The 27,265-nt window shown below is 49.3% G+C and overlaps 1 protein-coding gene and 1 long non-coding RNA gene across 7 annotated transcripts in view; both read left to right on the top strand.

The window, feature by feature from the left end:
• Positions 1-377: 377 nt before the first annotated feature.
• Positions 378-2,989, top strand: FJX1 (four-jointed box kinase 1). Its single transcript, XM_083838086.1, has one exon. It carries the CDS (start codon positions 449-451, stop codon positions 1,619-1,621), a length of 1,173 nt encoding a protein of 390 aa, XP_083694212.1. The 5' UTR covers positions 378-448; the 3' UTR covers positions 1,622-2,989.
• Positions 2,990-11,541: 8,552 nt separating this feature from the next.
• LOC310900073 overlaps positions 11,542-27,265 on the top strand; it is a 67,259-nt gene continuing 51,535 nt past the window's right edge. For 2 of the 6 annotated variants that reach the window (XR_014584803.1, XR_014584804.1), the window contains exons 1-3: positions 11,542-11,837; positions 12,312-12,345; positions 12,983-13,062. This is a non-coding gene — a long non-coding RNA (uncharacterized lncRNA). Of the gene's footprint in view, positions 11,838-12,311; positions 12,346-12,982; positions 13,063-20,528; positions 25,127-27,265 lie in introns of those variants that run through there. The other 4 variants (XR_014584807.1, XR_014584808.1, XR_014584806.1 and 1 more) reach the window with 4 other exon arrangements.

The raw sequence follows: 27,265 nt of genomic DNA, 5'->3' as shown, positions 1-27,265 counted from the left end.
TGGCAGCGGGGCGGCTCGGGGCCCCGGCCCTGCCCCGGGGGCTTGTGGAGGCGGTGCGGCCGCAGCCGGCCGGGGCTCGGCCTGTCGACCGCCTGCCGGGCCCGCGGCTGACACGGGCGGGCGGCGGGGCGCAGGGCCCCGCGGCTTCCCCGGCCGGCGGCGGCTGCAGCTCGGGCCCGGGCCCTGCGGGGGGCGCTGGCGCCTCACGGGGGCGGGCGGGGGGCTCGGCCCGGCCCCACCGCCGCGTCGCCGCTTTTAGGGGCGGTGCCGGGGGCGGCGCGGGGCCCCCCGCTGCCGGGGCTGGGCGCACAGGGCGCGGGGCTGCCGCCGGGCCGGGCCGGGCTCGCAGCGGCTCCGCTCCCCGCCGCCATGGGGCAGCGCCGCGCCGGGGCCGGGGCCGGGGCCGGGGCCGCGCCGCGTCCCGCAGCGTGAGGCGGCGGCGGGCGGCATGGAGCGGGGCGGCCGCGCCGCGCTGGGGCTGCTGGCGCTGGGCGCGCTGCTGGGGCTCTGCGCGCTGCCCCCGCCGGCGCCCGGGCCGGAGCGGGGCGAGCCCCGGCGCGGCGGGCAGAAAACTTTCCGGGCGCTGCTGGCCGTGGGCCGGGAGCAGCAGCAGCAGCAGCAGCAGCAGCAGGAGGAGGAGGAGGCGGCCGGGCGGGCGGCGCCGGTGCGGCGGGGCATCTTCTGGAGCCGGGAGCTGGAGGCGCGGGTGCCGCCGGGCTTCGCGGCCGAGGAGGCGGCGTCGTGGCCGGCGGCCGCCCGCGCCGCCCGGGTGTCGTCGCTGGAGCGCGGCGGCTGCGGGCGCAGCTCGAACCGGCTGGCGCGGCTGTCGGACGGGAGCCGGGCCTGCGTGCGCTACGGGGTGAGCCCGGAGCAGATCCAGGGCGAGGCGCTGTCCTACCACCTGGCCGGCGTGCTGGGCATGCAGCAGCGCCTGCCGCCCATGGCGCTGGCGCTGGTGGAGCCCCGCGGGCGGCAGTGGGAGCCGGTGCGGGAGGAGCTGCGCGGCTCGCTGTGGGCCGAGGGCGCCGTGGTGAGCCTGACGCGCTGGGTGGACAACCTGACGGCCGTGGTGGCCCCCGCGCCCTGGGGCGCCGAGGCGGGCGGCGGGCGGCGGCCGCGGGCGCTGTCGGCGGCGGAGCTGGGCGGGCTGCCCGCGGCGCAGCTGGTGGAGCTGGTGCAGTGGAGCGACCTGATCCTCTTCGACTACCTGACGGCCAACTTCGACCGGCTGGCCAGCAACCTCTTCAGCCTGCAGTGGGACCCGCGCGTCATGCGGCGCGCCACCAGCAACCTGCTGCGCGGCCCCGACGGCGGGCTGGTCTTCATGGACAACGAGGCCGGGCTGGTGCACGGCTACCGCCTGCTCGCCGTCTGGGACCCCTACCACGAGCCGCTGCTGCGCTCCGTCTGCGTCTTCCGCGAGGGCACGGCCAGGCGGGTGGCCGAGCTGCACCGCCGCCGCAGCGCCGCCGCCGAGCTGCGCCGCCGCTACCGGGCCCGGGAGCCCCTCTGGGCCCACCTCGGGTTCCTCTCGGAGCGCCAGGCCGAGCTGCTGCAGGCCCGCGTCGACTTCGTGCACCGCCACATCGCCCACTGCCGCGCGCAGGCCGCCGCGCTCTGACCCCCGCCGCGGGGTGCCCGAAGCCGGGTGCCGGTGGTGGTCCCACGCACCCAGGGACCCCCCTCGGGCGGTTGCTGGATGTCGCCGCTGAGAAGGAAGCGTGTAGAAAGCCCCCGTCCCGGTAGCTGTTAGTCTGTGTCGTGGGCGCTCCTGGTTCGACTGCTCGGATCCCCGGTGTGTGTTCGTGATCGTCGCCATCCTTTGATTTGACCCGTAACGTAACCGGCGCGTGGGGGACGGAAGAGGATCTCCCAGGCTCCAGACGCATCGCTGCGTGCCAAGACTTTGGTGTGATAGTTAAAGCGGAGAACGAAACTGTCCCATGCACTTTACTTTGACTTTTTAATTTTTTATAAAAAAAAGGACCTTTTTATTTTACAAAGTCTGCCTTTTATGTACATTATAAATGTTCATAAGCCTTTCTGTGACATACTAAAGAAACTGATGGTTCAGTAAAGCGTGCCCGATGTTTTGTCTCTTTTGTCCCGACTATGTGCCCAAGCCTGGAAAAAGAAGCGCACACCTCCGCCGGCCCCGGTGAGTGACACGGCCCTGCTGCCTCCCAGCTGCTTCCTGAACCGAGCTCCAGCTAAACAGACTTGCCTGGTGGTTTTTGTTCGTGGGGTCCTGTTGCTGGTTGTTTTTTTTCCAAGCCTGAAATGATCTGCTTGTCCTAACACCAGTTGGTTTCAGTAAACTGATTTAGGTGGTGTGGGCTTAGGGGCTGGCAGCCCCTTTGGGTGCCCAGGCTGTGTCCTGGTGTCGTGATGTGGCTTGCTTCAAGTGTCACCAGACCAACAGCAGGTACCCAAAGCTTCCCCAGAGGTGCCAGGTGCTTTTGGGAGGTGTTTGCACCGATTCTCTGCCCTCTGTTTCCATTTTGTCTATCTTTGCAACTGGAGCTGTGGCCAAACTGAAGAATAGGAGAGCTGTTCAGTCTTGCTAAAAGAGGTGTGGTTTTTTTTTCTCTACAAAAGTTTTGTTCGAGGTACAGCAAAGCAGCACCAGCGGGTGGACAAAACAAAGCATCTGCATCTCTTCTTGCGTTTTTTTTATCATGTGCCAGTATCCACAGAAGAGGCAATTGTGCGGCTCAAAACACAGCCGGAATAGGGACAAAGGACAAGCTAATCCTCTTTGCGCCCCAGATGCCGGTGCCCATCCCGCTGTAACGGAGCAGCAGCGTAACCTCTGGTGCCGAGGCAGCAGCGCGCAGGGGGGATGCAAGGCGGTGGCTGCTGCCTTCCCGCGGTGAGCACCAGCCTCCCTGGACCTCAGCGAGAGCAGCGCCTTCATCCGTGCTGGTGGGGGTACTCGGGCTGTTAATATTCATTTATTTAGATTAAACTTCACACCGAGATGAGTTTCTTTGGCCGTTACCGTGTTTTCCTTTTGTGTGTGTGTTGTGGGTTGGTTGGTTGGCTTGTTCAAACAGGACAAGGGTTTTATAAACAGCTTTAACTTACCCGTTAGTTAGCTGTATTAGATGTTGCAACCTGTGCATATGTGTATTTATCTTAAAATGCTACAGCAGTCTCCAAGACTCGCTTCATTCAAGTGCTTAACTGACAGGGCTCTCTATTGAACTCGTATTTATAGTTCAGTGCATTTATCTCTCTGAACAATGCACAGAACCCCATGTGACGTTCCCTTGCCATTTACATGATAATACACAATTTAGCTGTGTAATTCTTAATTCCTCTTTAGCGCTGTTTGTCAGCCTTACTTTGTAACTCAAAAGCAGCAGCAGCTCTGTTGCATTCACCTAATGAAAATACGTCTAAGTAATAGACTGCTGGCATAAATTGTAAGCCACGGTGAAGAGCAAACTGCTGTGCTGCAAACTTCCCTGGTTCTGTTTCTGTTTGAGTATTTCTACAAGTATCGGCATGACCCCGCTTTTGATGGCTAATGGGAAATAAATCTCCTTTGCAGCGCCTTTAGAGCCAGACCCCAGATAATTACACCCTTCAAGAAGAAACGTGAGGCTCTATTTGTCGATCGGTAACCACCTCGAGCTGTACGTGGGGTGTGCGCTGAAAAGCGGTGTAGTTACGGGTCGGTGAGGGTGGAGGTACCGTGCTGGAGAAGCCGTGTCCCATGGGGAAGAGAGACCAGGGATCGTGATGCTGCACCACAGAGCTCCTGTGTTTTGTTCTGCTGCAGATCGTCTGCTGCTGCGCTGGAGAAAGCTTTCACTCACTGTCACGTTAGGGAAACTACCTTTCTGCCGTGTGACTTCTTTGAGGCAAGCAGAGCTTTGTCAGTTCTTGCCCTGGCGCATTCTTTGCGTGCCTCCAGCTCGATGCGCCGCCTGAGCCCGGGCTGTCTTTGAGCAGAACAAAGGGCTGGGGTCCTGTTGGGCTTCTCCTGTGCTGAAATCACTGGTGCCGCTCTAACGCCACGCTCCTTCTGCGGCTCCCTTCGCAACCAGCAGCAGGGCAGGCGAGGAGGACCTCTCTAGAGAGTGGGAAGACCTGCAGCCCTGGAAGTTGTAAGCTCCGAGTGGTGCTGCGGGCAGGAGCTGGCCACGCATTGCTGGCAGCCCCGCTGCAGCTCGCTGGAGGAACCGTGCTGCTGGGCTTCCTGCAGCATCCAGAGGTTTGCTGCTGGACACCAGGGACGGGTGCGGGCTGGGGGTGGCTGTTGCTCAGGAGCTTGCCCACAAGGCTGGCACTCACAGGGCACGTTCCTCACGCTTTTGTTTGCGGGCGTCTGAAGGAGTTCTGAAGCTCGATGTGCTTCAGGGGTGCTTTTCTCCAGGTGAGGCTCCCCCCACTCACACAGACATTCGCTTGCTGCTGCCACGCTTTGGTGCCCGGCTGGGGCCATGCCAGCCCCCTCACGGGTTCTGGAAATAACTGGAAGAAAGTGAAAAGGGAGCTGGTTACGCTTTGACTTACTGGGCATGCAGCGTGCTCTTACCGTCACCAGCACTGTGGTTGAGGCTTGATTGCCCTTTGAAGTTCAGTGCATTTTTTTAATGGTAATAATTCTGAGAGTTTTCTCACCGGCACACTAGGTGGTCCAGGACTAGCTTGGGTATGAGATCATGTCAGGGCTTAACCCCATATCGCACGTTATTCCTACTTTGCTACCACAACGTAAACCACGAGTGCTCCTCAGAGCCATTCTGCTCAGGCTTGGCCACAACCCAGAAACCTTCTCCCTCGCCCCTCGGGCGCTGGCGTGGCTCTCACCACTGAAGAGAACAGGCGCTGCTGACCTGAGCAATGTGGTGACTCCTGGCTGCAAAGTCTTTTGCCCTGATTCAATTAGCATTTAACAAATATCACCACACCCTTGGCAATGGTTTAATCTAACTCGTTGTGCCTCGCTAATGGATTTCACCCCCTGTGTTGTGTGTGCTCGATAGGCTTTACTGCCCTCAGCGTTTGACACAAACCATTTCATAATTTTGGGTAAATAACGTTGGACATTGGAAATGCTCTTCTTTCCCTAGTCTGGAGCTGTGAGCAGTTCATTAAAAAACTCACTTTCAGTGTCATAAAACACGCATATAAAATTTCATATCTGAGCACGTACCAGCCCAGGGTTTCCCAAGCTGTTGGGAGGAGCGGATGCCATCAGCCTCAGGGCACTCATGACGCTGCACCTGTGGCTGTGTGATGCTGGGGAGTTCGTGGCCGTGCTGTACTGGGTTGGGTTGGGCAGGGGGCTGAGGAGCAGGCTGGGCACCAGGGCACGGTGACTCTGCGAGAGTTCACTTGTTGTTCCTGCTGTGCCCCGAAAGCATCACCGTCTGTGGGGACTGTGGTGATTTCCTCTTGCAGCTGCAATCCAGCGAAAAAGCTTTGTTCCCAAAGACATCTCACAGAAAGCAAAACAGCTGCTAAAGTGCCCCCACACACACCCCGCCACCCCTCCCTGAGTCCCCCTGCTGCCAAAAGCCCCGCGCCGCATGGCTGCATCCCCGGGGACCCACCTGAAGCAGTGGAAACCCCCCTGCAGCACGGGATGCGCTAACCAGCAGCAGGGCTTGTGCCAGGGCCCCATCGCAGCCCAGACAAAGCGGTCTTCTTTCTGCATATCTGTAAATTTCAGATGGAGGAATCATCATTTTTTAATGCGCCTGTCTTGCTAGCTTCCTTTTTGTGTCCTGCCGGGGGGGAAAGTGCATTAATAAACTATGGGTTAAAGCTGCTGGTGTGAATTCTTTTTTCTTGTTCCTGATTTCTTGGAGATGAGCTAGGGACCTGCTCACCTATTTATTTGTTTAAGTGACGGCGGCCAGGCAATTTGCTTTAGTTTAGCTGGGTCACCTTCCTAATCCCCAAAGTTTTCTGTGCCCCTTCATATGTTCAAGCTAAGGAAATGTAACCATTTCCTTTGTTTTGTTAAAAATACACAGGATTTTCTCATATGGCAAAGAGTTATTTTTTTCAGTTTTTAGCAGTGCAGTGCAAACCCAGGTGCCATACATTATGGATGAACCTGGATGCAAAGATCTGGAGGATGTTAATGGTATTACTTCCTTTCACACCAGCTACGCAGCGAGGCGACTGCTCAGCAGAGATATCCCCCATTTTACAGCCACCAGAGATCAAAACCAGGCCCTCTGCTTGCGCTTTGTGAAGAGATCGGCTGCAGAGCCCCTGAGCCCTCCAACTTGCCGAAGGTGGGCGGCTGGAGCCGGTACAGTTAGGTTAAGCGGATGCTCCTGGGTTGCCTCACGTTTTTCCATACGAAAAAAAAAAAATCCTTTCTTTATGTTTCTAATGTTGCTTCTGATGATTAAAACTAAATTAGAAATGTAACTTAGTTGTCAGTGAGCTGTCTAGATGGTTATTTTGCTTGTGTTTTATTCATCTGAGTCAAGGCACGTTCTGTCGATGCTGCAGCTCGGAGCAGTTTCATTTCCCAGACCTCTCCCATGTGAGCGGGACACGGCAAGAGCTGTGCGGTCGGCCCTACACTCAGTGCTTCTTGAAAGGAAGCCATTCCTGTGAAAACACAAACCATTAACATGCTCTCTCTCTATATTTTACAAAAGGGTATTTAGGATATTTTTCCCTGTGCATCCTAACAGCCCCAGCTACCTGCTCTTTCTCTTTCCTTTATGCCGCAGGGAAAGCAGAGCACGGGCTCCCATGCTGGCACCTTGGAGATGCCACGGTCCCAACACAAGGCAGACCCCCAGGAACCTCAGCCAGGCTGATTAGGGACATGCAATGTGATGTCTTGTGATAAAATGCGAACAAACACTTGCTTTCTTGTCATTTTTCAATCTGCCATCAGCGCGATGATCTCTGTCCAATGCTTTCCATCGCGGCTGTGATCAGTGTGCGCATGATCCTCATGATCATCAAGAGAATTACTTTCCAGAAAGCAAAGTGTACTCACTGAACAGCTTTAAAAATTGCCCTGCCTGATAGGAATTACTCACAAAGCTCGTTAACATTTCAGTTCTCAGTTTGCGTAAAGGCTGAAAAATATAGGTGTGCCAGACGGAGTCTTTTGTGCATTAGAAATGACAGAATTCTGACTTGTAACGCTTCAGATGCACGTTTATCTTCCTGAAATTGTTGGGAAAGGGCAAAAGTAAGGAAAGCAGCTTCAGCATCTCCATACCTGGAGCTGGGATACAGCATGGGCAGATAACAAATAATGCTTAATGGCAACGACACGTGCCATCTAGAGGCAGAAGCACAAGCAGTGCTGGGGTAGTGCTGAGGATGTGCCGCCAAAGCCCTGGACTTGTGCAGAGCCTCTCCTGTGGGTTCAGAGCACTTCACAAGGACAAGTCAGGCATCACGGTGCTCTTTCAGCAAGTCTGTTGTTGCCCTCGTGTTACAGACAAGAAAGCAGGAATGGAGAAGCCAAGAGCACGTTGCGTGTCATTAGCAGGGCCACTGCACCTAAATTAGCAGACAAGCGGTCCCCCAGCACTTGGTTCCTCTGTGCACAGGGCAGGGTCTCCACCGCTGCCTTCCCAGGGGCTGCACAGCTCCATCCCTGAGCTATCCGTGCTTCCCCTCATGCCCCAAGGACAGCAGGAGGGCATCAGAGTGAAGAGAAGCTCGCGCAGTCCTAGGGTTACAGCTATGAGCCTCAGATGTACCCGCAGGTGCAGCGGAGCCGTGCACAGTGACAGTCTGCATTTCGTGTGACACTTTGTCATTCCCACGTAAAATTACACCAGACAAGAAATGTAGGGTTTTATGCATTTTACTTGTTCTGTGCTTGGGCAGATAAAACCCATGGGATACAGCAGAAGAAAATCAGGCCACTTTATGCTGTTAACTACCTAATTTAATTAATGTTCAACCCAACTTCAGAATAATTGGGTTTGGGAAAAAAAGAAAGTAAATACACCTTTATTAAGACGTCAGAGTAACAAACTATAAGCCTTAGAAGCAGGTGAGGCTTCTGTAGATCACCAGATATGAAACCCAAAGCTGTCACAGACATCACCCAGTGTTAGTAACCCTTCCAGCATCCAGGGGCACAGCAAGGATTTTCTGCTGATTTGAACCACTGCAGCTTGAAAACTGATTTTCTAGATTTCTGCCCGTAGAAGTCAGATCAGAATTGTGTTTCAAATGTTATTAGTGCAAAGCATAAACGTTTGACCTTTCTCAGTGTTTTTTTGTCTTCTTTTTTTTTTTTTTGAGGAGGAAAGATGATTTTTTTTCTATTATTACTTTTTGAGAATGACTTGTTTGCATATTTGCTGAGGGTTGTTGGTGGCTCTGTTAGTTTGTACTAAGCTGCTAATCGTGGCAGCTGAAACAAGCCTGGCATTCCTATGCTCCTCACAGAGCCTCCAGTTTTGCTCTATCAACACTTTCCTTAAGTGCACTGCATTAAGGATGCTGTACGCCCGGTCTGCATTAAGGATGCCGTACGGCAGGCTTCCACCTGGAGGCAAAGCCTGCTCCTGCCTCCCCCTCCTTACTTGAAACCTGAAGTCTTCTCACATCGAGTATTTAATTTCCCTTTGTTCAGGATAAAATGATATGTAAAGTGTGTGTTGCCATGGATGCAAGGCTGCGTGCCGAGCGATCCTCCCCTTACCCAGGTAGATTTCAACCAGGGTGTTCACCATCAGCCAGCACCGCACAGTGGATGGGCTGGGGTGGGGAGAAACAACTTGCAAACTGAAGTTCCCGTAGCAGGAAAGCCTCTTGTTGAAACAAAGTGAGCCTCGTGCCCCCCCGGGTGCTGCAGGCCTTGGGCTGGGTGCACTCAGCAGCACCTGTTTCTCTCCCTTCCCTCCTCAGCGTGCCTGAAGCAAGCGGCCCAGCCTGCAACCTGCCCCACTCGGCCCTCGGCCCACAGGAGCCAGGGGCACGGCCTGGTAATTAAACTTGGGGGGGGACGGGACACAAAAGGGTTGGACAACGAGGGGGTTTACAGCCTTCCCTAACTTAGTTTCAACCCTATTTTTTGTACCCATTGTACTCGGCACAGCTCCATATCCCTTCCTTGCCTCAGCAGCATACTTGTGTAACAGTGTCAATTTGTCGTTGTAATTACACTGGGCTGTGGCCTCTACAGGCCTGCTCTAAAATCATCTCATTTAATTTTATCTAAAGAGCATAGCCTCGCCTCCCTAAGCTCACACCCAAATCTTCTCCTTTTACTACACGTTCTCTTTTCCCCCGGGAGTGCATGGCTACAGCCTGCCCGTGCTCCTTGCAGCCCAGAGCACAAACTTCAGTCCCGCCCGGACCACGAGCTAAACACCTTTTTGATTTAGTTTTTCTTTTGGTGGGGGGACCTCCTGCACTCCGCTCCCCATCCGAGCGCCTCCACATGTCCCTTGCCGAGGGGGCAGCGTGGTGGTGGCCGTGGCCGCCGCTCCCCCTGCTTCGTGCAGCGGCGCTCTTCTGGGCCCTCCGTCCTTTGTCACTCCTGAGAGCCACCACAGCAGGAAGACGCCTTTTTTTTTTTTTTTTCCCTCACTGGAATGGGCTTTAATAAAGCTATTGTATTTGATCAGCGGCTTAGGAAACAATAATTTAGCATAATAGGGAAAGATCATTAATGTTCAATGAACCTAACACTCCGCTCCAGTTTTTGCTGCCCTAGAGAGACGGAGTAAACTCTTTTTCCTTAATTGAAGACTAAATAGAGTACATTTCATTTTTCATTCCCAGCACTTTTTCCAATAGGCTTGTGATGCTCACTAATGCGTGCAGAAAGGGGTGGGCTGCCTGGCGGCAGGGGAAAAATTGGGTGGGAGGGTTTAGAGCACATAAAAACGCGCTCGCTCTTCGTCAGATGGCTCTCCTGGGCCGTCGGCTTCTTCCGCGACAAGCCTCAATTTGGAGGCCCCCACGGACGGAGCCGAGGAGACGCGATGGTCCCGATGGCCCCTCGCGCTGAGAGGAGGGCGATGCCCAGTCCCCAGGGGCACAAGGGGATATGGGCAGGGGCAGGGGCTAGCACTGGTGTCCGGGTGGCACGGTGACCGCCGCCGTGCCCACCAAGGCCGGCCGGGCACAGCACCACGGGCAGGCCGCGGGCAGGCCGCGGGCAGCGAAGGGCAGCGGGGCTGCGGCCGGAGCTCGCCCCCGCCGGCAGGGGGGCTCCGGGCCGCAGCCAGGGGCGGCCCCCAGCTGTCGCGGCGGGGAAATGTCACGCGTGGGGAGGGCACGGCCCCCCCCGCCTTCCCTGCCGGCTCTGCCGGCCGCGATATCGCCGCTTTAAGCGGCGGGAGGCTCCCGGCGGAGGTGGGGCCGTGCCATGGCTCTGCCCCGCCAGCAGCCTCCCGGCCCCGCCTCGGCCCGGCCACGCTGCGGGAGCGGTCGCGGAGGAGCCGGGGCAGGGCCGAGAACGAAGTCAAGTGGAGCCCGCGCATAAATCTCCCTGATTTTGCCTGCAGTGTCTGCGGCCTCTCCTGGGAGGAAAAAATGGTCTTGTTTTCTGCCTCCATCAGTCACTTCAGGGGTGTGTTAATGGACCGCTGGGATGCTTCCTGGCTCGTTCGAGTCATCCTGCCGTCTGTCTTGAGTATAACTAGTCCCTCGGGACGCTTGCCACTGATGCCGCTTAGGAAAAAAAAAAAAAGTATTTGGGAACAATCCTGCCAGCATACCATATGTTAGAGTTTAGGGTTTCCTTGTTTGGTGACTTGGGGCACCTGTGTGAAAACATTGCTGCTTTTAAATTTTCTCTCGTGCTGCTGTTTATGCTTGTTATGTCACAAGCTGATTGCTCGAGAGATAATTGTGCTGTCCAGAGTGCAGGATGCAGTACCTGGGAAGTCTGGTGATTGGCACTCCACAAGCACCGCCAAACTTAGAGCAAGAAAGGAGGGAAGAAGCAGAGGAAATTCATCAGTGTGCCTGTGCTTATGTAGCTCTCTGAGGCAGGAGGAAAGATAACGCTAGGACCACGAACCAGAAACCAAATATATATGAAATGGGATTTGGCATTGTTTTGAGACTGGCTGGTGAATGGAGCTAGAGGGGCTTTTCTGCAGAGAGACGATTGCTGTGAAGTCAGACAGTCTGGAGGTCGCAGTGTTTGGTGTATGTGAAGTATTTGGTATGGTGAAGGAGCGATCACCTGCATCACAAGATGTGCTGTTAGGGTTGATCGAGATGCATCCAAAAAACCACACGTTGGTGCTGTTGCTGGAAGCCCTCAGTGCCCTTGGGAGCTGATCTCCTTCCCCACCTCCCCTTGTCTCCAGTGATGCACCAAGTGTAGCCTGGTCTTTGCCCCATGCTCACTTCAAAAGGCCTCTATACTAGTCCTGAGCACCCCCATGGGCCCACAGCTAACCTTCACTTGCCAACAAGCAAAAAACGTGGTGTCAGAACAAAGCAAAAATGACCACAGCTCGATGATCAAACCCAGTCATCTCGCTGGGAGGTGGGCTGGCGGCTGGGATGCGCGCAGAGGACCTCCCGTGTTCTTCCTGCTCCTCAGCATGTGAGTAGGAAGGGGTTTGTCACGAGTGGTGTCTGTGAGGGGCAAGGTTTGAGAAAGTTGCCTAGTGTAAGCATTGCTTCTCCCAGCCTCTGAGCCATCGGGCAACTCTAAAGCCAAATATTCCTCTGATGAGGGGCCTGGGTTTCCCCTGTTGTGACTGATAACTATTTGTGCAGAGTGGAGGAGCTTCAGTAGGAGAGAGGCCCCAGGAGGCCCAGCACACCAAGAGCTGGAGCTCTCCCTTCTCTTGAAGGGATCAGGCTTCGGGTGCCCCAAGCGGACAGCCTCGCTGGGCCTGGTGTTGCAGGAGGTGCCGGCTGTGCACGATGAGGGGAGCACTCCTTCGTTCCGGCTTAAACATGGCCTGCCTGTGGCCAGGGCTGAGGAAGGGGGTGGGTTGGATGGGAAACAGCCTGCAAAGCCACTGCCGGACTGCATGGTCACTGAGACTAGGTGGTCTCTGTACCCTCCGTGCCAGAGGGGGGGGCGAGAAAAGGATGTCTAAGGTATTTTGTTGGCAGGTGCTTAAATGCTTTTAGGATTAGGTGAGGGGTTGAGGATTTACTTTTTGGATGCAGGCATTTGAATCGGAGGTTAGTTATCTAAGCCTCCCTCTAGCAAGGTCTCAGCACATTTTTCAGATTCTCTTCTGTTAAATGCTGTAGATAAAATCAGAAAATGCTCTTGGAAAAAGCCTCCCTTAGACTCAGCCCCAGCTCTTTTATTTGTCAGCAAGCTGCTGCCTCTCAAATAAGAGTAACTTTTTTTTTCTTTTTTTTTTCAGGGAGTAGATGAAGCAAAGGAAGCAAATATTTCAGGTATTCCTTAAGTACCTCACACTTCACTTTTTCTCTCCTGAAGCATGCATCTTTGATTGCTTCCTTAATTAGTACTTCTTAAACCTCTCTCTGCTCACATTTATAAATAAATCAAAATATAAATGCAGAGTATTAATTTATCAGGCACTCAATCTGTGTTCCAGAGAGCAAATTTAACACCTGTACATGAAAGGACCGAGTGCCTCCTACAAGCTTCTGAGCCATCGACTTTGGTGGTGTCTGTGGAGCATCCATGAGCATCTCTCAGAGCCCTGCTTCAGTAACAATTATGCAAGGAAGCCTTGAGAAAAATGAATTGCTTGTGCAGTTGCATTTAATTTTCATTCTAGCAGGTCTCCCAGTTCACTTGGCAGCCTTTCTTCCTTTCTTTCTTCTTTTCTTCCTTTCTTTCTTTCTTAATTCATGCTTGCTTGCTTTTTTCATTCTTTCTTGGTCGTTTTGACTGAACAAAAGCAGTCCCACAAGGGCAGGCTAATGTATTCATAGTTTTGCTGCAACTTGGCTGATAGAATAAGCTGAAAAATTGCTGCCTCCCATTGTTTACTGAGAATCTTTGTTGTGCTTTGTACAGTTGAAATAAGTTCTGTCTAGTGACCTCTGCTTTCCTTCCGTACAGAACAGAGCATGTTACACTGAACCTGGTCACTGAACCTGGAGATGGTGGAAAGGCCAAAGTTCAAGTTCACAGACCCCAAAGTAAGTTACTGAAGTGATTGCTTGTTTGAACGTTTGCTTGCTTGCTCTTGCCTTTCATTCTCCTTGATCTAACCGTAGTATATTGTTAATGCCTATTCGAACATTGCATTAAGCTCTAATTAAGCCTGCCAATCAGAAATAAAGAGAAAGCAGGCTTCTAATATGCCTGGTGGTAAGTCACATTTTCCCCCTCAATTTTCTGACTATGAACATGCTACTGGTAATTGTGGGTTTGTTTTTTTTCTCTGAACAGCAGACAAGCGCTTAATGAACTTTTACCATAGTGTTTACCTCAAGGGTCAGCTTCAATTATAAAATTGTTTTGAACAAACATCACGTGGAAGGCCCAGACTTTGCCAGGCTGTAGCTAAGGTCATACTGGAGCAACATAGAGAAGTCAAAGAAGTTGTTTTCAGCTTTTCATATAATGTCAGAAACTGTCTTAGAAATGTCTCGGAAGGAAGTAACGTGATCAGGAGTCAATATGACAAAGATGCCTGGAAGGTCTTTTTGGAAATAGGAGAGAAGGTGCAACATCCAGAGTACCACATCCTGTTTCTCATATTGGAGCAAAACCTACGGATGGTTGCAGCTAGAGTAAATTCTAATTTGTTAACCAGAAACCAATAACGGCAATATCAAATGATGTGGCTGTTGAGCTTCCACTGAGGTCTTGGGATTGAGTGCTATTACTATTTATAAGCAACCGTAATAAAGGGAGGTGGCTTGTACTCCACAGCAGATTTGTGAAATGAAGCGTATTGATAGAATTGAGATTACAGTGTTTTGTACGAGAAGCTTTTCATGATTGTGAGGTGATGGGATCAAACATTACAGAAAATTCCCAAATATCAGTCAGTAATACTCTCCATTTTAGGAGGACACCAGACGTTAGGTGCCTTATTTTGATGCAAAAACCAGGATAGAATAATAGTATAAACCAGGACCAGAGCTTCCAGCTAAGATAACCCAATAGATCTTTCCCTGGTTGTTTATTAACCACGATGATGGTTTCCGCACTTCTCAGCTGCTGCGTGCTGTACTTTAGTGATTGTAAAATTTGCATTGTGTAGAAATCATGTAGCAGGGGTAAGCCGATGCTAGACACCTGAAAGGAAGGGGAACAAAGTTGTGACTGTGATGATATGCCGTCCTGCTTTGTGGACTTTAACAAGAGATCTCGGGCTAATTAAGCTTTAATGCTGTGGGTAGGGAAGGCTGACAGCTCTGCTCTAGCCTGACCCTGTGTCTCAATGTGCTTTTGTGCCTGCCTGCTTTTTTTTTTCTTCCTTCCCCTGCTGTAATCCTTATGGAACATCTGCCTGAGCCAGAAACAAATGGCAGCTTGTTCTTGGGATGCGGCGTCCTTGCCTGTACGCTCGGGTCCTGAAATCCTTCAGCGCTTTGTTCCTGTAGTGCTTTTTCCCCCTCTAGCACCACGAGACTTGATTAATCCAAATGCTGAAATCCCGCAGGCACTGTAGTTATTTTTAGCATTAACATTAGCACTCTGCGAAGGGTGGATGAAGATTTATGATTTTTTCTAATATAAATCTCACAGCCTTTCCTTTCGTTGCTAAAGCTTGGATGGATTCCAACAAACACCCACCCTCCCACCCCCCAATGCCCAAAGTTGCCTTTTATTTCTCTAATGAAAAAGTTACAGCAATTCAGCCTGGTGACCGGGGGTCAGAGTAGGTACCACGCTTTGCAGTTGTGCACATTTAGAATTTGCACTCTCACTTTTGGCTGTTAAAACTTTATAAATCTTCATTCTGGAAAGAACCTTTTGAGAGCTTTGCGTTTCGACAAGGGAATGGAGGTTGGAGGCGAGAGAGAGAAGAAAGGTGGCTTAAACAGAACCTTCCTGGTGGAAACTTGCTTTACTTTCTACTTCACAAGAATTTTTTCAATCTTCTCTTCCACTTCCTCCTGTAGCCAATATTTTTATGCTTGACTTTAGCTGGTACTGGGCTTGCTGTTCCAAGGGCACGGGGAAAGGCTTTTCAGTAAGAAATTTCAAGAATTAATTTGGCCAGACCACGTTCTTCCCTCATCTGTAAAGAGAGTGAGCGGTGGAAGAGAGAGGCTCGGTGCTGGTGGCAGAGAAACAGCAAACTGCTGCGTGGTGGTAGCTATGTGATCGTTTGACCAAATCCTTGTAGCTGCACACGTGATGCACTGGATGCCCCATGCAGTTCTCTGGCAGGCGGACCAAGGCACAAGCAGCAGCGGGTGACCTGTGCTGGAAGAGTAAGTCACCGTGCTGTCTGCTCTGGAGCCTGCTGCTTCTGCCAGCAGTTCCAGAGACTCTCTCTGCTGGCATTTTGCATGCTGTTCTTCCTGGGCTGTGCACATCAAAGCACAACAGGGCAGTTACCGTCTGCCCGTGGCAGTTGTTCCCACTGATTTTTCCAAGTCGGGCATGCCTTACTCCATAGCTGTTTCCTGGCGTACCTAAGCCTGGTTTCCAGTTTACACCCCAAAACCCCACTTAAAATGAATTTAAAGGGTCAGTAAAGGCAGCTGTAATTACCATATATTTTCCAGCATGTGCCTAGGCATGCAAATGTGCCCAGCTTTGCCAGCTGGGATCTGCTGCTTTCACCTTGTGTCTTCCTCCTGCTTGCAGCCGCTGCTACACAAGCTTGCAGCGTAGCTTCCCATACACCGTGAGGGCCGTACCCTGGGTCTGCAGGGGCACAGAATGCTCCCCGCTGACAAAATCAGGTGCTTAAGAAAACTTGTTACTGTCTAAATTATTCTGCTTTTCTGAAAGCTAGATTTCTCTCTTCCGTGCGTTTTCTGAAATCTGCATGATTATCAGCAGTTCCTTGCAGTCTGCCTTTGCAGTGGAGCTGCAGGCTTTGCGAAGCTGTTTTGTGGCTCTGGACGCAGCAGCAGCAGCAGTAGGAGAGCATCCCACCTTTTCCTTTGCGGGAGCAGGGTGGCTTTGCCAGCCACCGGGAGGGTAACCAGCCAGGGTGTCTGTAGCTATACATTTCCCCATACAAACATGAAATCAATATGCTGCAGCAATTAACTAGACTTCATAAACTTCAGCTGGCAAGCTTTCTGGAGTCGATTCAAAAAGGCAGCAACAGTTCCTGGCTTGCCCGAGAGGGAAATAAGCTTGGGTTATTTCTTTTCTTTAACTGGTGAGGAGGACATAGGCCAGCTGAAAGGGGAGAACACTTAATGACCTTGTATCAACCTCAATTTAAGGAAAAAAAAAAAAGAGAGAGAGGAAGAAAAAGGACCTTCTCTATATCTTCTTCTATGCCTCTGTTACAAGTGGAGAAAACAATCTTCAAACATCTGAATAGAATTAAAAAAAAAAAAGCCTTTACTCTCTGCCATCACCACCACCTCTTTTTTGTCGGCTTTAGTTAACAGATTCTAGTAACTTTTTGTTTGGCAAATGGTGATTCATTTGCCCAAAGATCTGAATGAAGCAAATGCTGTTTTGACAAGCAGAGCAAAGCTGTCAGGCTCCGTTTCCCTGCAGGCGACTGTACCTCGTGCTCCTGGTGCCAGATGATATTTGACATTTAATTTAAGACCCTCGGTGCCTGCATATAAAAGTTTACTGTGATAATAGTGATAAAGCAGCTGAGTGTCATATTGTTATATTTGACAGTCTTTTCTTCCGCTCTCCTAGTTCATCCCTGTGCTTGGTTTGGGCCGAAGGATCGGACTTGAATTAGGAGAGGAGACTTAACCCTGAATTTTTATGAATTGCAGAGACCTGACTTGCAGATAATGATCTAATCATGAATCTTACTCTGGCTCTGAGATCTTTCCCTGTCTTACTCCTACGATGCCAAGCAGAATTTATGCAGAGAGAAAGGAACGGGTTAGGGATAATGTCAGCTGAAGAGAAGGACCTTCTGTTCATAATTCATTCAATTACTCATCTTCTCACAAAGTAGCACATCCTCTATTGATCAGTAATGCGTTTCCCGCAGGAAAAATGGCACTAATAGTATCGACAAGGCTGTGTTTGTATGAGGAGAGAGAACTGGATTTAAATTTATTTATTTATTTTTAAATCATCTTGGTCTGCTTTCATGCCGGTGGCACGCTGCGGCTGCACAGGCTGAAGTAGGTCAGGCCAGCTCTGCCTGTGGCCGGATGGCTCCCGTGAGGAGAGGTCAGGACGCTGTGGCAGCTTTTCAAAGCACCTTCCCTCGCCGGTGACACCGGCCGTGTGTCTGTCAGGACTGGGTAGGAGCTGAGGTGGTGGGCCTGGTGCATCAGGTCGGTGGTTTTGTCCTCAGATAAAGAGATGGTTCCTGTAACAGCAGGTATAGGACCACAGTGAACTACTTTTTTTTCCTCTCCTGTTGCCTTCCCCTGTTTGAAATAAACCCTGCTACCGAGATCAACACGAGTGCTCTGTCACTTGTGTTAGCTGAGCGGGGAGTGAACGCCATGGTGAGCTGTGCTTTTCATGTGGCGATTAAAATATTAGCAGTGAGTCTGTGCTGAAGATACTTCTTGCGCTACTGCTGGTAGAAAGCAACTGGGAGGGAAATTCTTAAGGGAAGAAAAAATGTTTTACAGTCTCTGGGATCTAACGTGCTTCCCATGAAGAAGTTACAAATTCAGTCCTACAGCAGAAACTAGAAAGAGGATATGGATGATGTTTGAAGTCTTTCAGTTTAAAGCGAGTGGGCATGGCACAGCATGGGGGGATGGATTTCCTCCGAGCAGAACAAACATATTCCACATCAGCGTTTAAAAATAGTGCCTGCCTGCACGAAAGCCCCCAGCTCCTTGTGTCACTTCCAGCCACCCACTTCCTCCACAATTGTCTGGAGTGCAGTTGTTCCTCTCCAGCTTTTAGCAGCTGATAAGAAATCTCAGGGAAGAAAATAGCTGTTGCTCTTGGGGAGCGCTGGGGCTGCCTTGGGGTGTACGTGTTGGAGAGGATGCGTACTTGTTTAGGACGTGGTTAGAGCCTGGGGAAGGGACGGCCCACATGGGAGGTAAAGGCCCGCTGGCCAGAGGCAGCTCCCCGGCAGCCTCTGCTCCAGCGTGCCCCTGTGCCTCCTCGGCGGGGCTCCGAGGGGGTTGCAGCCATCCTGCTGCTGCTTCTGGAGCAGGAGGCAGAGACCTACCCAAAATGCAGATGGAAAGGGGAGCATGGAAGTCTGCCCTTCTCTCAGGGCAGGATCATTTGCATCTGCCATTCCCTGCAGATGATTTTCCGACCTGTTACAGAAAACCATCAGTGATGGAAATTCCGCAACTTCGTTGTGAAGCCCATGCAAGTCCGTAGCTATCCTGAGCAGCAGAAAGCTTTTCCTGATGTCTGTCTTAAATATTCCTGGCTGTAACTTAAACCTGCTACTGCTAGCTCTTGAATACTGTTACCACTGCAACTTACATTTTTGTTGAATAACTACTGCAAGTACTTACTCCTTATTAACAAGTGGTTTGCTAAGTGTCCACACTTGCAGAGACTCTTCATACGAGATGCTCTGACATGAATGTCAGGTTAACTAAGTAAAATGGAGGAAGGATTGGAGGAACCTGGCCACAGTGATCTAGAATAATCAGCTGTGTTACCAGCATTAGTTAGAAAATATTTTAGGTCGTAGAAAGACTGGATGATAGTGTAATTCACGAAACAGCAAAGCAGAAAGGTGTTTGCCAGTTTTCAGTGTAATCACACAGACCGCTGTAAGATTTTCTTCACTGCCTGAATGAGACATAGAGGATAGTGGCCCAAAAAATGAGTGAAACTTGAGACCTAGCAAAGAGGTCTGGAAGGTGTTTTTTTTACCACTTGATACAGCCATGGGGAGCTGTGACTCACACAGTCAGAGATAGTGCTTAAACATTTGTTTTAGAGCTATGTGACTCTGGTGTGACTGAACTACTAACAGCAGCATCTGCAGAGGGATGCATTTAGCACCCTGTTCCCGTTTTAGTGACTAATAGTTGCAATGAGGAAATACAATACATAGTTATTAAATTTTATTTATCTCTATTTTCCCTTCTGGAATTATCTTGAATTCTGCTTAGTGGGGAGAGTAAGGAAGAAGTGAATAAATGATGGGGATATGTGGTATAGTTTTTGTCTTCACTTGTAGCTAGACCTCGTTAGCAGGATATAATGTACTCTAGCAAACACTGAATGGATTATAATATACAACTCTCTCTTTATTACCATGCACCTGCACTAGCAGGCAGAATGGTGGAGGACCCAGTATTCTGGGCCTGTTCCTAGGTAGGATGGTCAATATGATACCCAAAACACTCACTAGCCTGTTCTTCTGCACTGGTGCAAGCTGAGTTTTCAGCTTCCTGAACTCTGACTCTGCCTTGTTATGCTTTAATCTCATCTGCTACTGTCTCTAGACTTTTCACCCTTTCTCTAATCTGAAACAGTCACCGTCTGTGCTCATAATCTGCTCATTCAGAAAATAAATCCCTTCTCATGCTTGTAAAAGTACCTTATCTCAATCATCAAAGGAAAGGGAAGTCACCAGAGCACTGCCTCTTTGAGAGCTGTGAGGTGGGGATGGATTGTTTTGTTTTTCTAACCAATCCCTTCTGTTAGCCCTAAAGATAAGTAGAAATTCATGTGGGGTTGTAGCTCTCAGGGAGCAGGCTGGCAGAGAGCAACTTGCTTTTCAGCAGAAGTAAGGATGAACTGTACAGGAACTTGGGGAACAAAGGTTAAGTGTCACAGAAGGATGTATGCACTGAAAGCAGGTCCAAGTGAGCAGGGGATGAGGAGGTACTTGTGGGGAAGTGACAAGAGCACACAAGTGTAACAGGGGCTGTGGGAATGATGCTGGAGAGTTTCTCACCGCTGGCCCAAGGACCTGTACTTTGGTGGCATCTGTAGAGCAGAGCAGGAAAGAGTGGCTAATCCCACGCAGACCTCCACACTGTTAAACTGCATGGGTCTGATGTGTGCATTTAAATGTTTCAAGTGCTAATTATAAGGTGGCTGGGCAGCATCACACTGCAAGCCTGCTTGCAGAGTTGCTCTTAAAGCATGTGTTTCTGTAGCATTTCCTTATAGGGGTTTATTACTTCACAGAACAGAAACTAGGACCAGCTCCAGCGTATTAAATAAATGGGTATGCTCTAGCAAGACACAAAATGTTGGCTGAGTATCTATAGAAAATGAAGTATTCTTTAGCTGTGTTGAGCAAGGACAGAAAGGACTGTTATACATTAACCCTCATTTATAGCAGCCAATCTACCTGGTACTCCAAGCCAGTGGCCATCAAAAGGTAAAGTACACATTGTGCTAATGAGATGCTACGTTGGTGTTAGAAACCTTGTTTGTGAGGGTACTAAGCCGCATTTTAAACAGATGATCTTGGATATTTGTGAAGGACTGTTCCTGAAATTGCTGAGAGTGGAGAATGTGTTATTATTTGGCTGCTTTTTACTCTCATGAGTGCCTGGAACAGCAACTGAGAAGTTTGTTTGTCCTACAGTGTCAGCGCCTAAAAGAGCTCGGGGGATTATTCTGCCCTCTGTCAATGACTGCACGAGGTGCAAAGCAACAGAACAAAGTACTCGAGCCTGGAGATCTGAACTCAGCGTCTTGTCATCCGTAAACTTGATCTGACCTGGGGAAGTCACTCAGACTGTGCCTCCATTCCCCTAGGCTGCTCAGCGTTTGTCATTTTACAGCACCACAGTTGGGGCGAAGGCCTCTGTGTTTGTCCTGTCCGGCCTTGCAGTTGCTTACGCAGCTGCTGTGTGCCTCTCTCCCTGTATTACATGATCTGCTGCTTTTAAGTGAGAGTTTTCCTTTCTAGGAAGTGGAGTGATTGCAGTCTTGTGGGGATGCAGCTTCGCGTTGGGTCTAAACCTCCCTTTGCACAGCCAGATTTTAATATATTTTTAGAATCCAATAAAAAAAAATGTTAAAGCACCATTTAAAAAAGGCAAAACTGAAAAAAAAAAAAGAAAAAAGAAAAAAAGAAGCTTGATTGCTAAGTCAGGTATCCCTCTCCATTCCCTTTTGAGCATCCAACAAGTTGTACTGCAAAAGACAGGGACAATTTGAGAGCAAAACAGAATTTGGTGTCATGATCGCTTGCTGGTATATTTTCAGTAGGGCCAAGACCCCTCTCCCTACATTAATTCCCTCATTGACTCAGGGGATTAGACCTTTTGGGGAATTTTACCAGGTACGTGGAGGTGGTAGCTCAAGGTGGCCATGCCATATGGTGGGGAAAGGAAGAAGTACCTCTAGGTGATGAGAGGCAGGGAAAGCACAGCCTCTTGCCTCTCTTTGCTGGAGAGAAGAAGCTGTGCAAGGAGCCAGAAGTACAGTGGGGCTGTGTGGCACTGAGCAGCATTGCATTCAGTCAGAGTCACGCTGTTTTTCCCCGTGTTAATCAAGATAAATGTATCACTCTTAATTGCAGTGGTAGCCCTGTATCAAGTATCAGCAGAGGAATTGTGCCTTGACTCTCCTTCGCTGTCACACAGACTGCTGCCACCTGAGTACTGGATGAAGGCATCTCCAGCCACCAGCCGAAGGCAGGAAGGGGACCCTTGCTACACAGGGAGCACACGTAGCACCCTGTCTGTGGGATCACTTTCCTATCTGGGGATTCCCTCAGTGAGTGAGGCCAGGCACGGATCTGGTGGAGTAAGGCTCAGCAGCATTTCCTCACCTGCCGCTGGCATCTCTCTGCCTTCCTGGTGGTGGAGCAGAGAACTCCAGCAGAGTTCTGGCAGGGTAGATCTGGCTCTTTCCAATTATTATTTTTTGTACAGTCAGTTATTATTTGACAGGCTGCCATTTTTTTCTGAGGAACACAAACAAGGAAAGGAAGTTGCATTATTTTTCTGCTGTTTATAAAGCAATAAAGCTTGGATAGAGCTTCAATGAGTAGGAAAAAGGTGCTTCACTAGCTTGAAGGCTTTTCTGCATGACATTGCAAAGATGGATCCTTTCCAGGGAGGTATCAGTGCCAGACTTTTTCTAACAAAGAAAGGGTTAATCTCTCAGTCTGGAAAGTCCCATGTAGCCAGCATAATGGGGAAGACTGCCTGCTTTTTCTCAGTGAGTGTTGTAGGTATGAGTATCCTCTAGTTTCCCCAAACACTGCTGAATTTAACTATGCAACAGTTGGTGAGTAATGTGGCAGTCAGAGTTGTTGAAAGTCGCAGTAGTCCAGCTGTAGCACTGGATGTGGGGAGCTGTAACGTGAAAGGCATGGTGCTGGCATGTTGCTGCCATTTTCCTGACTTCTCAGGAAACTGCTTTACAGCAGTCTTACTGCTTACAGTATTTCCTGCAAAAGAGAAATTATATTCAAGCCCAGATCAGAAATACATAGTTATTCTGCCATCCTCCCTGTGTGAAGCAAATTTCTAGGTATGTGCCATGTGAGCATCTGAAGTTTCAAAAACAATTAGCTGATGAGCAGATACCAGTAAGTATTACCGAGAAATATCACCATCTGACTGGTCTTCACATTTTTTTCATCCCTCCTAAATGAATGAAGAGAGAAGCTAGACTGAAAATAATGTGAGGATTGCAAATTATCTCAAGGCATGGCCCTTACTTACAGTAATCAGGTTTTATTTTGGGAAGGGTATTTTTGGCATTCGGTTCCAGTCACCTAATTAAACTTCTCAAAACAACAACAACAAAATGCATCACCACAGCTTTGGAAAGCAGCCGGATACATCTACTAAGAACAAATGCAAAAATTCCTGTTCCAGGGTTACAGGCTTCAAAACCTGGCTGTACTAATTCTCCAGCGAGTGCCGCTGCTGCGTGGGCTGGGACAGGGCAGACCCTGGCTGGGAGAGGATGATCTCTTGCTCTTCTCTTTTGCTTACCACCGTCCCCCTTCTTTTCAAAACAGTGACCGCTCAGATGAGCATCCGAGATGATGCTCCCAACTTGATTCTTATTATTAGATCTCTGCCTCGAATTGCACCTTCACTTCAATCCTTACTTAAGATGAGGTGCTGAGTGGCTTCCTTTGTACCCGGCAGGAAGGCTGGTTAATAGGATGAGCGCTTCTGTGGCAAATGTGCCAGTTCGGCTGTCTGCGTGTGCTGCTTCCTGCCCTTGACCCTTGCAAGTTTTTGCTGGAGAACGCCCTGTGAGCAGTTTTCAAGGGAACTTTCCCTGCAGGCTTTTACTGTTATCTAACCCTGTTAATTAAAAGGAAAACTATAGCGTAGAAAGCTACCTGCTGGTACCAGCCTTGCACGTCAATCAGGGTTAACCTGTGCTAGTTCAAAGACTGCCTGTGGATGGTATCTAGCACAAGCTGTAAAGGGTGTATTTCTTCTCTCTCTGTTCTAATTGCAGTAAGACATTTTGGTAGTACATCTATTAAGACCACCTCAGCTCTCTGTCCTAAGCAGTTCTCAACTGATGATAGTGTTACCAAATTGTAAATATTTTGGCTGGAATTTTCTGCCTGGGATATCTATCTCACCATGATATTATTTTTAGGTTTACATTTACATTAAAACAAACAAGTGAATGTGACCTGGCAGCCACCTTCTCTGCAAGCTGCCGTGCCCCAGCTGCTTGGAATATGTTTTGGGGATTTGTTGGTGGGGTGGCCTTTGGGCTCATGTGTAAGCATTGCCCCAGCTGTAAGAAGTCACCAAGTGTTATTTGTATTTGCCATATCATGTGTATGCAGAAATGATTTGAAAGTTTTGTTACTGAACTCCAAGGCCTCCTGTTTGCTGAAAGGCTAAACCTGTGCTTTTGCTTAGACCTGACCAGCCTGCTGGTGAGCAGAGCAAGCAGCTGCAAATGTACTGCATGTACTATTTTAGAGACAGGAGAAAGAGGCAGGTTAGGAGGATTCAAGCACTTAGGAGGAAAGGAGGGCCTGTGCTCAAGAAATCGTGCTCTGTCCTTCCCTCTGGAGAAGAAACCGTCATTTCCATCAGCCAGGATCACACTCCGCTCCCAGAGGTGGCAGCCTGACTCTCCCTTGCTCCAGTGGCATATTTCTAACTAGGAATCCAGGAAAAATAACCCAGGTTTTCTAATGGATCAGCTCCCTAACCTGGCTCCCCATGAGGTGACAAGTATTCATGGCATTTTGAAGGATTCAGAACTGGGGGAACAGGGCAGCACTTCTCTGCAAGCAGATGTCCTGCAGAACCTATTGCCAGAGAGTATGTCTAACAGGCTGCCTCGATCCTTCTCCAGTTGGTCAACACGTAGGCCAATAACTGTTGTTTATGCAAGCTTTTATATTTGCCCAAGAAAGGAGGTCTAAGAGCAGGCTGGCAGACTAAGCATTGCTGCTAGTCAACATGGATAACAATGTGAGGTCACATTATGGTACTTTTTTTTTTCCCCCTAGTTCTTTTTGTAGTTCATTTTGATTTGAACTTACATATGAAACGTGTATTAAAAAGATCACTATTGAGGCTTCATGCTCAAACACTTGAAAGAAAAATAGTTTTGACCATGATGGACTTGCTCTGAGGATGAAAGGGGTTATGGAGGGATGAGAGGTGCTGTGTCCTTTCTTGTTTGTTGCAGAGGCTTCTCCACAAAGAGTGAGTAGAGGGTGCAGGGAAAAAAAAAATCTAAAGGTATGGTTAGAGCAGTTATGTTGATCATTACAGTGATTTCCCTTTCCCCCAAATCTACTGGATGTCTCCTTCTGATTAGTCTTAATTAAAACAATTCTATTATTTAAACATCATAGCCCTCTTTTTACATTTTCAAACAATTCAGCTTTGGTAGTTTCACAGAAGCTCACACAAAGACACTCCTTTTATGTGTGCCTCAGTTCTTTAAGTGAGAAGGGGACCCTGCTGGGAGGTGATGTCCTTTTGTCCAGAACACTGAGTCCTGATATTATTACTCCTTTGTCCTTCTAAGAAGACCCTGAACAGAAGAGATTTTACCTTATATATCCTGCTTGGCTCGAGTACATGTAGGTAAAGGAGGAAATTTAGATCAAAGGTTCTATTTTGCCAAGTCTGATTCTGTTCTTTGTATGTACAAGACAAATAAAGATGGTCTCTGCCCTGAGGAGTAATGAAGACCCCTCTGATGCAAGGTCACAATCCTTTTGTTTGTGATTTTTTTCCTGAGTTCAAATAAGTTCGCAAAATGCATGTAGCACTACAAGACTGCTACGCTATGCTTTTTCTGGGGTGACCCACCCATGAAGATAGCTCAAACTCCATCCAGAGAGAATGGTGGTGCGTGCTTTCCTAGTGTTGTTTTTGTGTGGAATATATACATCTGTTTTGGTACTCTTGCATGCATGTAGAATTAGAGTGGTCATGCTATTTTTCCCTGAAAATTGCCTACTTTTGACCACTGAAAAAGAATTGGTACTGGCAAACCTAGTCCCACCACTTATGTCTGGATACAGCATCTCTGAATTTCAGCTTGTAAAGGACATCTGATGTGACATCTGATCTTTTGAGGGAGAAGTTTGTGTTCACCTGTTCCAGGATAAGTCCTGGTGTCTCTGGAAGCTGTTGCTTTTCTCACAAAGCAGCATCTGAGGCTGCGCGTTTCTAGGACATGTTGCAATGCCTGTGAGAGGAAAGGTGGTCATGGTATATGGGCTCTGGACAGAAACTTCTCTTCAGGCACTTTGTTAAATGAAAAAAAGGTTTCAGAGTGCTCTTCATGTTTTGTGTTGAGCAATTGGATAATCTGTTTGTAGGAGTCATTACATGAACTTCTTGGTTAGAAACAGTTTTACAAATAAGGGACTTACTCAAAGCCATCCTGGGGGTTTTGCATGGCAAGTGATTTACATCAAAACCTCAGCCATGCACAAAACAAAAATGCTTGCTTTGGCTCTCTTAAGACACCTGTAACTTGTCAACAGGAAGATATTCTGGATCATGAGGATGTCTCTTTTCTGACTTCCCTTGGCCCAGGTGGTAACAGTGAAGGCCCACAGGATTCCTCTTTATTTTTGGGGCTCAGTTGTCCCTGACCTTTAGGGGCTTGTTCTGGCTGCCCATTACCAACTGGTAGTTATTTGTTTTTATCTCCCTTAGAACTTGTGTTTTGCCGTCAAATGCTATTAGTTCTGTTATCTCAAGGAAGTGTTTTGTTGCATAAATAATATATGTTAAGGTGAGAATACAAAATACCTTTTACTGATGTGCCAGTGATATGTATATGGCCGTAGTACTGAGACCTCAAATTGAGAACAGTGTGGATTTCTTTGCTATGTATGTATAATTATATACAGGTAACTTTTAATTAACTGGAACACAAAGGACATGCCAAAGTGGAAAAGAAGTTAGAGACTGTTGTATTTTGATGGATTCTGAAAGATGTCCTATTTGGGAGGTGTGAATTTATGCACTGCATTTCAGGCTCCTGCTCAGAAAGTGAATATTCATCAGGATTAGCAGATTCTTCTGTATGAGGTGTTAAAGTGGGCTGTCAGCGTAATGAATGTGTTGTGTTGTTCCCTGTGCTGAGGCTCGTTCTGCCGTCTCCACTCGCCTTTTAAGAAGCGTTGGTTTATGTACGCGAAGCCAGTTACTACCCGCTGCGGCCTATGGAGGCAGGCGGGGGCTGACAAGATGGACGCTCCTTTCCGGGACTGGCGCAGGTGCGGGAGAGGCTTTAGGCCTCGGGGGCGACTGCCAGGGCCGCGTCCCTCTGTCAGTCTAGGGCAGAAGAGGTGTCCTTTGAGTAAATAGAGCTGGAACAATTAGAGATGCTTTCAAACACATAGGAAACGCCTGATTTGGGTTTGTGTGCCTGAGAGCCTCTCTGCATCTCCCAGCTCTACTGCTTGTCCAATCTGAGATGCTCCGTCTGACCACAAACCTCGTGCTGATGAGCCTTCTCCGGTGCCTACAGACCACAGGCACTTTGCTGGGGTGTGCTGGTTAAGATGCACAACCTGCCTCTGCTCGCTTGCATGATTTTTTCTAGGACAAGATGAATAAAATGGATTTTTCAACAAATATATATATTTTTGTAGGCAAGGTAGGAAGCCTTGAACCAATGGAAGAACACTACAGTTTTGGGAAAGTACAGCTACTGTAGCTGTTCATAACTTCTTTTACTAAGAATCTAACTTTTATATTGCTGTTTGAAACCTTCCTGGTTAAAATCAAATTACGTTAATGAAATTTCTTTTTATTGCATTTAGCCTAGTTGTTTGCAATTGAGATAAATTTGGAAGTGGACACTACCTGGTAATTGAACTTGTCAGTTTTGTTAAGCCTG

This window comes from Anser anser (assembly GCF_964211835.1).
Source record: "Anser anser genome assembly, chromosome: 5".
NCBI classification, from domain to species: domain Eukaryota; kingdom Metazoa; phylum Chordata; class Aves; order Anseriformes; family Anatidae; genus Anser; species Anser anser.
This window is presented reverse-complemented; position numbering and strand designations above follow the sequence as displayed.

Excerpts from the sequence above, each read along its gene's own strand:
- FJX1 (XM_083838086.1), top strand. The coding sequence starts at position 449 with ATGGAGCGGGGCGGCCGCGCCGCGCTGGGGCTGCTGGCGCTGGGCGCG.